At 46.8% G+C, this 14,609-nt stretch overlaps 3 protein-coding genes across 7 annotated transcripts in view; 1 reads left to right on the plus strand and 2 right to left on the minus strand.

The window, feature by feature from the left end:
• The window catches only part of plekhg5b (pleckstrin homology domain containing, family G (with RhoGef domain) member 5b), a 42,974-nt gene extending 41,388 nt beyond the window's left edge, over positions 1–1,586 (minus strand). Inside the window, exons 1-2 of one of the 2 annotated variants that reach the window (XM_057042055.1) lie at positions 1,441–1,586; positions 1,192–1,323 (exon numbers count right to left, since the gene is read on the minus strand). In XM_057042055.1, the coding sequence (XP_056898035.1) occupies positions 1,192–1,273 (82 nt within the window). In that variant the 5' untranslated portion in view covers positions 1,274–1,323; positions 1,441–1,586. Of the gene's footprint in view, positions 1–1,191; positions 1,403–1,440 lie in introns of those variants that run through there. The other variant, XM_057042057.1, reaches the window with a different exon arrangement.
• A 2,075-nt stretch (positions 1,587–3,661) lies between these two features.
• nol9 (nucleolar protein 9) lies at positions 3,662–9,132 on the minus strand. The gene is made up of 13 exons (XM_057040139.1): positions 8,872–9,132; positions 7,876–8,390; positions 7,579–7,789; positions 7,291–7,421; positions 7,066–7,201; positions 6,759–6,855; positions 6,551–6,648; positions 6,194–6,361; positions 5,851–6,103; positions 5,661–5,775; positions 5,415–5,589; positions 4,861–4,994; positions 3,662–4,789 (listed from the first exon to the last, which is right to left on the minus strand). Exons 2-13 carry the CDS (start codon positions 8,344–8,346, stop codon positions 4,670–4,672), a joined length of 2,109 nt encoding a protein of 702 aa, XP_056896119.1. The 5' UTR covers positions 8,347–8,390; positions 8,872–9,132; the 3' UTR covers positions 3,662–4,669.
• Positions 9,133–9,240: 108 nt separating this feature from the next.
• On the plus strand, positions 9,241–13,285 carry zbtb48 (zinc finger and BTB domain containing 48). 4 transcript variants are annotated; one of them, XM_057040136.1, is made up of 11 exons: positions 9,241–9,299; positions 9,945–10,653; positions 10,792–11,105; positions 11,238–11,343; positions 11,427–11,516; positions 11,680–11,766; positions 11,843–11,997; positions 12,072–12,208; positions 12,327–12,491; positions 12,571–12,659; positions 12,750–13,285. In XM_057040136.1, exons 2-11 carry the CDS (start codon positions 9,955–9,957, stop codon positions 13,167–13,169), a joined length of 2,262 nt encoding a protein of 753 aa, XP_056896116.1. In that variant the 5' UTR covers positions 9,241–9,299; positions 9,945–9,954; the 3' UTR covers positions 13,170–13,285. The 4 variants fall into 4 exon arrangements, with proteins under 4 accessions (XP_056896116.1, XP_056896118.1, XP_056896114.1 ...); XM_057040134.1 differs by having other exon boundaries at positions 9,242–9,299; positions 11,424–11,516; XM_057040135.1 differs by having other exon boundaries at positions 9,290–9,424; positions 11,424–11,516.
• The last annotated feature ends 1,324 nt before the right edge of the window (positions 13,286–14,609 follow it).

Consider the following 14,609-nt stretch of genomic DNA (forward strand, 5'->3'; position numbering starts at 1 on the left):
AGATTAGACTGGTGTGTTTAAGACAGGTTTAAGTCTCCGGTGGCCTGGAACACCGAAGAGTTCCAGACTCAGCCAATTAAGGGGGCTAAATCTTATCTCCACGCTTACTGCATGAACCCATGACCACTGTGGCGGCACCCCAGTAACACCAGTGGAAAACGACGTCAGAGATGGAGAAAGAGAAACTACCCACAGCCATTTTGTAAACACCTCCTTATATAATTAGACTCTCTCACTGCTTCCATATTTATCCACGTCGATATTTTGGTCACTGGGAAATTCAGCAATGTTCAGCTTTTCACAGTGATATTCTTGGGATTATTATGGGGTGATGAGAAACTCCTGATCCAGCAAAACAGCCATTTGCCTGCCTGATTTTGGGTTTTTTCCCCAGGATATTCACGAGGTCATTTATGTGATTTCTAAAGCCTCTTTAGCCTCACACAGATCCAGCTGATCTCCACAGATCTTCTTTTTTTCTATTTTCACATGTACAGAAAAAATGTCTCTTACACGTGTGATGTGCTGGCGAATGTCCACAGAGCTCCGCCGGCATCCGCGTAAATATGTTCTGATTTGATCATATAGCTAAATGTCTGCTGGGCTGTTTTCATACCAGTCTGACGCACCAGGAGCTCTTTATTTCTCCAAATGTCTTCTTGTCACCCTGTAAATATCACACACACACACACACACACACACACTCAACAGGCTCCTGCTGTATTCACACAGGGGGATCATGCTGAGTTTATACTGGGGAGTCTGGAGCACCTTTGGAATAAAGTGTGTGAGCTGGATCGATATCAAACACAGTTCTTGACATCTTTAAACGGGTGTTCAGCACATTTTCCAGGGACAAAGCTGCAGGTCGAGCAGGCTGGAGGAGCTTTGTGGAGCGGCAAAATGTAAAAACGTATAAAACCCAGTAAAGAGCTGCACCCCTGTGTGGGTGAGAGCCCTTCAGGTCTGCGTCCCCTCGGACTCAGAGGCCCCTGTCTCCAGCTGGGATAACTGCTCAGGTCAATTGCCAAGTGCAGATCTGAACCCTGGAGTGCAGGAAACGCAATAAAACAAAGACCTGCAGGTTCAAAGTCAGTCAAGGACCCGGACCCGAACCCGAACCCGCAGCCCTGAGGGTGGACAGAAAAGGCTCGACCCCAAGGTAACTTTTTTAGGTGAACTGTTACTTACTGAGTCGTAGTCTGAGCCCGAGCCAGCTCCTTGGAGGCGACTTGTGAAGAACTGAATTCATGGTCCACTTGTTTGGCACCATTTAAATATCCGAGCCTGTTCGGTCGAATCTGCGGCTCCACTCGGCTCCGTCTGTCAGCAATGATCACACACAAACCCAGGTTCAATCACTCATTCCGTTCCCATGCCCGCTGTCGTCCCCTCAGCCTGGAGGATCTGGTCGGTGTGGAGCACAAAGCTGCAGCTCACATCACGGAGAACGCTGCAAAGCCCCGAAGCCAAGCCGGTCCGAGAGAGCTGGTCCCGGGTCGAGGAGCGCCGAGGCACCGCTGCAGGCCGGACGCCGTGTGCGGCTCGGAATGACCTGTTGCTGGTCACACGCTGCTGCTGAGAAGGAAAATCCCCTCGACGACCGAGCGAAAATGTTTGCTGCTGAAGCTTTGGGGGGTGCGGGGGGAACCCGCCGATCAGAGGCGTTTAAAAGTCAGGATCCACGCGTCGTCCTCTTTCTGATGACTTTCCATGACGCGGTGCTGGAGTCCAACTCGTCTGGTGGGTAGTTTGGTGTCGAGGTCGCGCACGGACCGTCGGCTCCGCTTCATTCATTCAGACCAGCTCGAACCACAAAGACGCGGCGCACTTTATCTGCGCAGTGACAGCGAGGAGCCGCTGGGGGCGCCCGCGCACAGGGAGGCGGCAACACCTGATGAGGTCACAGGTTCCGTCCAGCCGCAGGTGGGTCGGGGAGACCGTCACAATGTCAACCAATGGAAATAAGGAAAATCAATAAGCCAATCTTTCAGGGCCATTATCTTTGTGTTCTGGTTTGATAAGCCAAAAATGGTCTGATTTCAGGATAGCTCAAAATAAATAAAACCTTTTCATGAATTTTGCCAATAATGTATCCAAAAACAGTCAAGTGTTGTTTATTTACAATAAATTTTCTTCATTGTTTTTTTCAAATCACATGTCTGAAGGTCGGCTCAGGCCGGTTAGTGTAAGTTACAAAGATAACAAATTCAACGTTTAACATGGACCTAAATAACCCATATTTTCCCCATTATTGACTTTATCCTGTTTAAGCTGCATATGCAATAATTAGAATGCAAAAATAATTGCCATTTTATTTGATCTGAAAAGCTTGAACAAATGAAAGCGGACAAGCTGTCGTTTTCTTATTTCAGGCCTCTCGAGTTACCACAGAGAAAATCCTAAATGATTTCATTTTGTGTTCTAGATGGAAATAATCCATTTCTCCAGACTGAAATGTTTGGGATCATTCGGTTCACCTCTGCTGTGCTGGTTCTTTCTGCAGGATGATTGTGGGAAAACATCTGAGCTGACAAAGCCAAAACAATGACTCTGCCAAACATGGCTGCGTTGTTTGTCTGCTCCCCTCAATAAAGAGGCGGGGTACAGCCAACAAAGAGAGACAACAGGGACAGAGAGGGGACAGAGAGAGGGGACAGAGAGGGGAGAGAGAGGGGACAGAGAGAGGGGACAGAGGGGACAGAGAGAGAGGGGAGAGAGAGGGGACAGAGAGGGGACAGAGAGGGGAGAGAGAGAGAGGGGGACAGAGGGGACAGAGAGAGGGGAGAGAGAGAGAGGGGACAGAGAGGAGAGAGAGGGGACAGAGAGGGGAGAGAGAGGGAGAGAGGGGGGACAGAGAGGGGACAGAGGGGGAGAGAGAGGGGACAGAGAGGGGAGAGAGAGAGGGGGACAGAGAGGGAGGAGAGAGAGAGGGGACAGAGAGAGGGGACAGAGAGGGGAGAGAGAGAGGGGACAGAGGGGGGACAGAGAGGGGAGAGAGAGGGGGAGAGGAGAGGGGACAGAGAGGGGAGAGAGAGGGGACAGAGAGGGGACAGAGAGGGGGGACAGAGAGGGGAGAGAGAGAGAGAGAGGGGAGAGAGAGGGGACAGAGAGGGGAGAGAGAGGGGGACAGAGAGGGGACAGAGAGGGGAGAGAGAGAGGGGACAGAGAGGGGACAGAGAGGGGGGACAGAGAGGGGAGAGAGAGGAGAGAGAGAGGGGACAGAGAGGGGAGAGAGAGGGGAGAGAGAGGGGACAGAGGAGGGGAGAGAGAGAGAGAGGGGAGAGAGGGGACAGAGAGGGGAGAGAGAGGGGGGACAGAGGGGACAGAGAGGGGAGAGAGAGGGGACAGAGAGGGGAGAGAGGGGGGACAGAGAGAGAGGACAGAGGGGGGACGGGGAAGCAGCTCCCATGGCAAATTAGCAATACTTTGAGAGGGAGGGTTAGTCTACACCTGGATCCACTTTAACCTGCAGTCAGGTAAACTTGAAGTCGGGTAGTATGAAGGGAAATAAATTATTTCTCTCTTAAAAACGTGAATTTGAAGGATAATGAAAGATTAATTATTAAGTCAAGTCTAATTACGGGTTTTCTGCTCTGGCAGTGAACTTCACAAAAATGGCATTTGCTGCCCCCTAACGGTTAAAAAAGATAGCACGATGGACAAAACTGTAAAACATTTATTCCTTTATGTTCCACAAAGACCTGTGTAAGAAACTGTAAACATTTATACATGTATAAAATGTCATCAGTGACCTACAAACTGTGGTGCACCATTATATTCCTTTAACACAAATGTACAGCAGTGCAGAGCAACACAACAATGCAAAGAACCAGTTCACTTTCATAAAATACTGAAAAACTGTCTCACATTTGTCACATTAGCATCCCCTCAACTGGCTCAGCCTACTTTTTTAAAGGTTGGAGGTGAGCGTGAACAAGGTAACAGGCGCCGCTAAGAACATGTGCTGGTTAAATGCATCCAGAGCTCCAAGAATATCCAACCAGACAGCCGTAAACGTTTCAAAAGCACTAGAAAGCAAGAAAACACAAAGTCTGCACTCAAGACATTTATCATTTATTATCTGGCAAAAATTTTCCATCTTCACTTGAAGCTTCAAAGTGCCACGGACAAAGAAATGGAGACGCCAAATAAGAGCTTAAAGAGAATTTTGATATTATTGGATCATGTGACAGCGTATATCAAATGTACTGTAGGATCCCCCAGATGGAACTCAGCACATTCACTATGATCCTGATGGCTCCGAGCGGCAGCCTCCAGGAGAGCCCCTGGATGAGCCTGTGGCTGCCAGCGGATGTGTTGATGATGCATTTCTCACAAAAAAAAAGCAGTTTTAAAGTAGAGCTGTGAAAGCCTCTAGTGGTGGGGGCTGATGGTGAAGTCGGCCAACACATCCAGGAGATGGAGAAGCATCATCACGCTCTCCAGATCCAACATCTTGGAAGATGCCAGATCTCCTGTCAATGGTCCAATGTGGGGAAACTCCTGATTGTCCAGAGATCTTCCAGGGTGCGTGTCTGAAGGACCTGTGAAGCAGCTGCTGAGCCTTGGAGTAAACTGTCCAACAGTGCCTCAGGTCTGCACACTGGAAGGTCGATGAAAAGCCGTGAATAAAAAAGGCCAATGACCCGACAGCATGTAGAAACGTTCAGTGTAAGCCCAGGTGACTGGGTCTGGTCAGTCCCTTGAAAATTCTCATCTTTCCTGCACCGCTGAGATCAAAACTGTAGTCTGTGGTCACGTATGGCGTCTCTCCATCAAACCCAGGCTGAAAGAGAGAGACGTGTCACTTCCTGTTCTAAAGAAACAACACTTATCTGCAAATATCTGCATTCTGACCTGTGATGTGAGGATGCAGGCAGGCAGTGAAATCGCTCCTAGGAGGAGACAGTTGACGTTACGGAGGACGGAGGGATCCACAGGCGTCAGCAGGAAGTAAAGGCCTCGCTCCTTGTCAATGCCTCGAAGCACGCCTGGAACACATCCACAACCACGTCTGTTTTACCACTCAAACTTAAAATGGCTGCAGCTTTTTACCCACAAAGTAATTGGGGGAACAAGTAAAACCTGTGAAAATATCAAAGAATTTGGTCCTTCAACATAAAGAGTGAAGACTTGTTGTGCGTGTGTGTTTATGCATCTCCACAAAGCAGTGGAACCTTTTATGAGACACCCCAGTCAGACTCCCCCCCTAACGATGTCAGCTGTGAAACTACTGCTTTTCCCAGTTATACACATTTTAACACATCACATAAATGCTATAATATACACTTCAGACCCCCCCCCCCCCCCCCACCGCACAAGGTTCAGATTGTCATTTTAGATCAATACCTCCATCTGACCACAAGGTGTCGTTATTGAGACCATTTTGCCATTGGTACATGTCTACTTACCAAAGCCCACACAGGGGCAGATGGGGGCCTGTGACAGCAGGACTGGTCCCCCCCTGTTGGTTACCTTCTCTGCCAGACAGCAGAGTCCCACCAGACTGCCATTGACTGCATAAAACATGTGACTGGGGGCCACCTCACAATGGACCACACCTAGTGCCACTGCAGTGTAGGGCACCTACGAACAGAACACACTTATTCACCCGTTTGCCCAGCATCATAAACATCCAGTTCAGAAAGTTCATGTACCTGGTACGGCGTGAGGCTGTGAAGAGGTCTAACTGGTCCCAGGTCTGCAGACTGGAGCTGACTCAGGTAGGCCAGCAATGACAGCTCTCTGTGCTCATTACTGCGCTGGTGTTTCCTGTCGCAACACAAAGCAACATTCAAGCCTTTGCTGATCAAATACTGACCCCCTCACACAGGCTGCAGCACTCACGATGTTCCCTGCCGTGCAACACCCTGGAAGTCTGACTGGACGGCCAGATGGGTGTAGCTCCTGGGGGGGTGGTGGCTCTCTGTAAACTCATCCAAGGCCGTCTGGGCTGGTGGGTGAGTCTGGTAACCCTGCGCCGTCCTCAGAAACTCTGGTGTGAGGGCAGCAGACTGGGAAAGCTCACTCTTGTCCAGCTGCACCACGTGCGAAACTGGGAAAAAGCGGATCATGTCCACCAGCAGCTGAAATCCAAACCCTGTGGATGGCCCAAGAAATGGTTCGGTCTCCGTTTAAATTGGACGATGTTTAAAGATGCTTTCTTTTACTGGGTGTAACTGGTGCTGACCTTTGACCCAGCCCATAGTGTTGATGATAACCGGAGTCTCTCTGCTCTGAGAGCGCCTTCGCCACAAAAACTTCAAGGATTCCAGATAGCGGTCCATGTCTGAATCGCAGGAAGGCTGACCGTAGTAGATCATGTGTTCTGGAGTCCACTGATGTGTGAAAGGAGGACCTGAAACATAACGCATGTCCGGTAAAAATATAAAACAGGAAAAGCTGCTAAGAAAGATATTCAAAAAAAAGAAAGACTTCACAGAACATTTATTTTGGAGGAGTTAGGTTAGCTTAGCTGCTTGCCAGAGCTCAGACTCTGGGGTTTTGGTCCGTTTTAAGTGTCATAAAGAGAAGGATTAAAACATACCCAGAAGTGGCTCTTTAACAGTTGAGAAAGACAGACAACCAGCAGGCGTGAACTCCGTTTGACCAAGGTCGCCTTCCAAATAGTCAACGCTGGTGGTGCTACAAACACACGCACAAACATCAGCTTTCACCTGGTGCTGTTCACAGGGACCATTAAATAAAAGCATAGGATATAACCATTGGACACAATGTATAAAAAGAAAACCTACTGATTTAACAAAGTATTGATGAGCGTGCGGATAAATGTCGACTTTCCCACATTTCTGGCACCACAAACAAAAATGACAGCACAACCATCCATGTCCCCTAAAAATGAAACATATATTCATTTAGTTTCCACCGGTTTTCTCAGGTGAAGCCCCGACTCGACTGCCTGACCTAAGGCCGAGGCCTCAGTCCTGCTGGTGTATTATACAACCACCATTTGTCTGCAAAATTGCTCCCTTTCATACTGGTGCAAAATGTTCGTCCAGTAGGAGACGTTTGTGGATGCGAGCCGTGTCTAATGACGCCTACCTCTGCAGGCGCTGACCACCGTGTTGAGAGCATCTCGGTAGCTCTTCGACATACTGAGTCCCTCAACGCTGCTGACGAGTGGAATCACTCCCAAGCCATTGAGTGGAGTGTCAAAAACCGCTGATATGAGTTCACTCTAAGCAGGAGTGAAGGGAAATTAGCTCTCCGTGACCTCTGGGACTGCTCTCATGACCTTTCCATTCTAGTGACTGTGACACAACGTACCATCGGGGGGCTGAACAATTCACTGAGATCAGGGAAGCTGGACAGAAACCGCGTCAGCCGACTCTCCATGGGCTCCAGCAAGATGATGGACGAGGTCGGCGTCATCTGTTTTAGTAATTTCTTCCGCGATGCTGGGCAAAGTACAGCGACAACAGTGAGACAGAATTATACAAATCAATTCGCCAATAGAGAGACAGAACAATAGATTTTGTCACAAAACTAAAACAGACAAAAATTCTGGCCGTGCGGCAGAACATTCTAAGGGGAAAAGCAATCTGAAGCATTCACCTGTAGGCAGGTGTTCCTGGAGGATGCGTGCAGCGTCCGTGCGGGGATCTCTGTTGGGACCTGACGTTTCCAAAGTCCTGACCGTCAGGGGACAATGTGAGGCTGGTGAGAAGAGTGGATAGGACTCCTGGCCCTCTTCGATGGTGAACCCCATCACTTCTACTCGACCATATAAACAAGTCAAAAGGCATTTCCCACGGAAACACAGGGTCTAAAGGAGAATGACGGGATCAGAGTGAATGAAAATAAAGCTTTCGGAAGTGTCAGATCTCTACCTGAACGGCCTCAACAGTTTACCTGATCTTTCTGCATGATGAGCACAGCATGGTTTTTCCGATCATCTCGCTCTGCGCAGTAGTGAAGAGCTTCTCCCTCTAGTCTGCCCTGCCGCGTCTTCTCAGGTGCACTTGAAGGTTCCATTTTCTCTAACTGAACAGACTGGGAATACTCCCTCCATTCCTCAACATCATCTGACCCACTTTCAACCGTAAACACCGCGTTTCCGTTGGTCTGAGATTGGGGCTTCCTTGATTCGGTCTGATGGGAGTTTTTGTTAGACTCAGCAGCTGACTTTGCTTTATTCTTTAAACGCTTGACGCTGGGCTTTTTCTTCATGGACACTTGGTGCTCCTTGATAATGCTGATCATCACAGGAGTAGAGTTGAGCTCAGAGGATGTGACGGGGATCCTGCACCGCTTCCCCTTGATGTCCTTCCATTTCTGAGACTTGGCATGTTCCTTAACTTGAGCGTGCTTCTTTACCTTCATGACTGAACTATTTATACATGTGGGTGCCAGCAAAGATCAATGACCTGCAAACAAGGATGTGCAGTAGATGTTCAAATAACGCAGATTTCTTCAGGTTGTTTTAGTCAAAATGTAGTTTGATTGTTAGCACAGGGACGCTCAATCCTATGCTGACAATCACGCCGTAGTTGAATTTAAAAAAAAAACAGGCAGATATAAGTTGGAACGTCAGATTTTTGAATTATTAAACGATTAAATGTACTGCCGAGTAATTAATATATTCGGAACATAACAGCATGGCATGCATTGATTTGGATAACAGTTGCAGACTATGCCAATTCCAAACCAACACACATCATGAGTGCATTAAATCTCTAAAAGTGCAAAATATAAGAGCAAAACGTACAAAATCAATTTAAAACGGCTAAAACACCGTTGCAGCGTGAATCGAGCTTGCGGTGTGAAGTTCCGATCGCTAACGTAGGCTAACAACACTGGAAAAAACCAGCAGGAAGACTATGTTACGTTCTTTTCTACAAAACTTACCTGCGTCTATCCGAAAGTGATACAGAGCTGTAGATTTTTTTCAAGCAACATACGTAAACGATTCTAAAGTGAATCCATTAGACTAGCTAAGACTTACAATAACAGTGCTAACGGGCTAGCTAACATGTGTGAGTCACAAACAGGTGCCGCATCTAAGTGGTCAACTATGATATTTCCCGGAGTTTTTTAAACGACTAGAAATGTGACTCGGATTACTAAAACTGTTTTATTGTGCCATAAATCATCATTTAATTATTTGTTTGAGAATAATGTAGATATATATTGTGATATTTTAAAATATCAAGAAAAACAAGAATATTATTGATTAAAAATGGACAACATAGATTTATCCCGGAGTTCGTTCGCCCAATCAGCGTCATATCCTGTTCCTTTTGCAGTTTTAGGGGCCTGCAAGAAACGAAAAGAAGGTAAACACAGCTCCCTTGCTATGTTTGTTAAATGTTTTACAGGACAACTTGAGCTTTTACGGCTCCTCATATGTAGGAATCAACAATCAATTTCGTGGATATGAACGTCAAATTAAAGCCGTTAGGTGCGTACCTGTCGTGCTAAGGGACTGTCTTAAAATATGCGCTAAGAAATAAACGTCGAGCTGCTAGGTAGCTCTGGCTGTGCAAGAATTCAGAATCCTTTTAGCTGTCAGTGCAAACAACATGGAAAACTATGAACTATTTTAACTAGAAACAGTGGTGTCAGTCAAAATTAAAACGATGTTGCTCCAAAACTTTGAAAGTTGACGATGATTTTTCTTAATTCAGTTTTAAACTAATGAAAAATTGTAGTTAAATATTTAGTTTTATTTATTTATTACTTTTGATGTTGATGGTGATTGAGATGGTGTGTGTGTGTGTGTGTGGTGTGTGTGTGTGGGGGGGGGGGGGGGGGGTTAACGGTATATCTCATTTGGTTAAACAATAATTGGCAGTGATAGCTGATTGTGTGACAACTGAGACATTTAAGACTGGATTAATCTTCTTACAATTTGATGATAATAACTGGGTTGTCAATAGCGAAATGGCTGATTGTCTTTGTGTCCGTGTGTCCTGCACCAGTGGACCAGCGATGCCTGCTGCAGAGAGCAGCCACGCACTGCGTGTCCTGTCCTGCCTGAACCAGCAGAGGGCGGTAGGGACGTTCTGCGACGCTGCATTGAATGTAGGAAGTGGAATCATCTTCCTGGCCCATAGAAACATTCTGGCCTGTTTCAGTGACTTGTTCCAACAATCTGCTGCAGCTCCCACTGCACCGTGCACAGAATTCTGCCTCCAGGAGTGTCCTGAAGATGGTCTGGAGTTGCTCCTGAACTTTGTGTACACAGGAGAGCTCAAGTTGGACAGTCACAACTTCCACAATGTGCAGCATGCAGCATCCAGTCTCTGTGTTGAGGAAGTGCTCAATCTCTGTCAGCAGTTCAAGGCAACCTCTGAGGATCCTGTGCCTCTGAAACGAAAAAGGGGAAGACCAAGAAAGCCCACCTCAGATCCAAAACCTCTTTGTTTAGTCAAAGAAGAAAAAGAAATCATGTTCAAAGACTCAGAGGCTGAGGCCGCCGTGGTGAATCATAGCATGGCATCCACCACCACCACCACCCGCTCCGGTCGCATCGTGAAAGGCCCCAGACGTCTGATCCCTGACGAAAATCCCTCTATTGACTTCACGGCTCCTGATGTATCCAGCAAGAGGCCTCCGCATCTTCCCACAGAGGCAAAGATACGGGAGCCTGTTGGGGACAATCCAGATCAGCCAGCTGGTGAAACAGAGGTGGAGTGAGAGTCTGTAATAACATCGATATCAATACTGAATATTCCAAAAACATCCTAAGGGGCTGAGCGATATGACCCAATATTAATCATTAATCATCATCGTGCAGGATTTATTTCATGAACTGTTTGTTTGCAGGTAAGTGAGGTGCAGACTGAAGCAGGTGATGTTGGCGAACCAGCAGAAGATGAAGATAAAGATGATGATGATGATGATGCTGTGGAGAGTTTTGAGCCAGTCACTGAAGAAACGGATGAAGAGTATGTGCCCGCGGCAGAGCTGAGCTGCTTGTCCGCATCTGCGCCGTCAGCACGGAAGCGCAAAGCTCAGCTGCAAACGGACAAAACCGAGAATAAGGAAGTTGTGGAGGGCGAGTCCAAGAAGGACTGTGTCCACTGTCCCATCTGTGACAAGTCCTTCAAGAGCAAATATTACCTCAAAGTGCACAACAGGTACAGACGTGTTTGAAACTGAAATGAAGGCTTCGGCTTTGCAATAGAACCGTTTGCCTGAGGACAACTTAAATATTGTTTGGTTGAATATATGTGCTGCAGTAAATGAACGCTTTTACCCACAAATAACAGACGGCACACAGGAGAACGGCCCTTCGGTTGCCTGAAATGTGGGAAGAGATACTTCAGGAAGGAAAATCTACTGGTGCATGAGTTCAGAGACTGTGCCAGGGTTCAGGTCAGTAAACGAGCAAACAGCTTTACTCAGATTCACCTGAGAAAATTAAAATCAATGTGTGCCTGACTCTTTCGTGCCAGAAGTTCACCTGTGTTACCTGCTCGGCCACGTTTAACGGGAAAGAGGAGCTGCGGCTGCACGTCGTCTCTCACACTGGAGACATGCCCCACAAGGTGCGTCCTCTGCTACCCTAACGGGACACAGTCGACGCCTCCAGTTTTCCAGAATCACTTCCCAAATGTTGATTTAACTCCGCGAACGTCTTCTCTTGCGGTTGGTTATGAAAATGAGGAGATCTTTCCCTTTTACAAGATATTTTCACTGACTTCTTTTCAGTGCTCCATTTGTCCTGAACAATTTATGCGCAAGAAAAGTTTGACTCTTCACATGATGAAGGCTCACGGTCACCCCAAACCACACGCAGTGAGTCCCTTACTGTCAGCACATCCCCTCCGTGAGGAAACCACCTCTAGCTTTGCTGAAATGCTTCACTCTATAGTGTCCCCAGTGTCCTAAAACCTTCCTGACGCGTACGGAGCTGCGTGTGCACGAAGCAGCGAAACATCGGGGAGAAAAGCCGTTTGTGTGTGAGGAGTGTGGACATCGAGCATCAAGTCGGAACGGCCTCCAAATGCACATCAAAGCCATCCACAGGTACTGAAATGGGCCCGTCCCTGCCGCGTGCACCACGCAGGACGTGACTGGCTGAGTATGTTTCCCGTTCACAGAAACGAGCGGCCTTTCGTGTGCAACTTGTGCGGCCACGCCTTCTCCCAGAAAAACAACTTAAACATACACCTGCGTATCCACAGCGGCGAGAGGCCGTATCAGTGTCATCTGTGTGGCAAGACCTTCCGAACCCAGGGTAGCAGCTGCCTCCTGTCCTGCTCGGCACCTGTGGAAAGATAACAAGCAAAAGCTGTTTTTACAGGTGATGCCACGAGGGCTCTTTCACTGCATCTATTTGTCTCTTCCAAAAACAGCCAGTCTGGATAAACACAGTCGGACGCACACTGGCGAGCGTCCGTTCGCCTGCGACGTGTGTGAGCAGCGCTTCACAGAAAAAGGTGCCCTCGTCCGACACAAGGCCAGCAAGCACGAGGAAGGCCGACCGCACTGCTGTCACATATGCAACAAAACATTCAAAGGTACAGAATGTCAGCATAGCACGTGGCTTTTAACTTCCGTGGTCAGTCACAACTCCTCCTGTGCTGGTTGTGTCCACAGCCAGAGAGCAGCTCCGTGTTCATCTGCGTCGACACAAAGGCATGAGGAAGTTTCAGTGTCCAGACTGTGGCTACAAATTCACCAGACAGGTAAGGATCCACTTGTATCCGTTACACCTGGTGTTTAAGCTGCTGTTACATGTGTTCTTGGAGAGCTGATATGTATTTCGTCATTCCCAGGCTCATCTGCGGCGACACGTTCAGGTTCACAAACGGACTGAGAACTACAATCCCCGACAGAGAAAACTGAGGAACGTTGTTGTGCAGGAAGTGGACGTAAATCCCTCAGAACACGAACCCGCTGAAGTCGTGGAGGCCTCGATGACCTCCGAGCACAGTGGTTACATCATAGGGGCTGTTAAAGAGTCCACAATCCCACAGCCCAACAGCAGAGGGGGCCTTCACCCTGGTTGCATCATTGATGGAATTGATTCGAGCCACATTGTGATGGAGGAGGTGGTGACCAACCAGAACCTCGGAGAAGATGTGGCAGCAGAAAGTTTCTCTGTGTCAGAGGTGCTGCAGCAGTCGCAGCTGGTCCAGTCATATAGGTCATCCGTGCAGGAAATGGTTCAGAGTATATCTGAGAACAAGACCTGAGGACCAAAGGACAGAACTCATTCAACATTTAGGATCAAAACATGTAAATGTGAAAGTTCAGTCTATTGTGTTGCTTTAGTTGTTTAAGAACTTACTAATAAATTACTTTGTGGTAATTTGGTGGAGTTAAACTTAGTTACAGAAATGCAACATTACAAAAAAAGAACCTTTTTATAAATTTATGTTGAGTTGGGGTGTAGTGACCCTTCACGGCCACTGGATGGCAGAGTCGCTGCATCCCGGTTTAAAGTTAGTCAATTACAAGAGAAAAATGTTTTCCTCGACACAGTGGAAATGAATAGATAACTTGAGTTAGTGTTCTAATTCACAAAATACAGTAACGAAACTAACAAGAGCGACTTAAATAAATAGCATTAAAAACGGCTATCTTGTTAGCTTAATCTTCTTCTGCTATCGGTATTTGGCAAACCCGCTTATGGCGCATTATCGCCACTTCCTGGACCGGAGTGTGGCTTTCAAAATAAAGACAAATAAAACCTGTTTGGGTGCAATATTGCTTTCTTATTGTATGACTGACTGACACCTGTATGATCCTCTCATGAGGTAAACGGCCAGTTTCTGCAGCGTGTTGAGTCAGGCTGCAGAACCAGACGTTTTCACAGATGCACTGAAATCATCTCGAGTTTGTTTTTTTTAAAAAAACCTCATTGTTTTCTCTAAAACACACACTGTTGCACTTCTTTCATTTGTATTTATTTGTGGGAATTTCATTGAGACCTTGCATGCAACTGGGAAGGATTTAGCAAGCACGGAAAATAAAAGAATACAACCACAAAGCAAATGCTGACAACAATCTCAAATCATACATTTTATATACTGGAGCATAACATTCAAGACCAAATGTAACTGTTGAAGTAAACTAAGGTTACAACAGAAAACTGACGCTTGAAATACAAGTTTTAAGTGGACTGTTGCTATTAAAATGCATGTCTATATAATGCTCAACCACAAATATAATCAATAACTTTTGATGAAACTTATCAACTTGTGATTAAGCACACCAGCCTGCAGTCTGATATTTGAATAACCACATCAAACACTGTAGCTACAGGAAACAATACTCAAACATTACTCAAAGAAACATCCAACCCAACGCTTGTAAAAATTAAAAAAGTACTTCTGAGCAAAACGAGATCTTTTTCACTTCCAGTTGCAACTGACGCTTCATAAACATCCATCACGTATTCTGGCACTGCAGCACACATATCCATAAATAAACATTTAAACACATATGTCAATACACATTTTAAGAAATTGATTCATGCACATTTGACTGGAGCGCGAGAGGCTGCTTTCAGGGTTTGCCAAAAAATTTATATATATATTTTTTGCTTGCCAATTAAATTTGCTTTTCTCTTCAGGCACGCTGCAGCCGTTCTTTACGCCATCAGTGATCTGACTCAGACACCCAGTTCACCC

This window comes from Takifugu flavidus, chromosome 8 (genome assembly GCF_003711565.1).
Source record: "Takifugu flavidus isolate HTHZ2018 chromosome 8, ASM371156v2, whole genome shotgun sequence".
Lineage (NCBI taxonomy): Eukaryota > Metazoa > Chordata > Actinopteri > Tetraodontiformes > Tetraodontidae > Takifugu > Takifugu flavidus.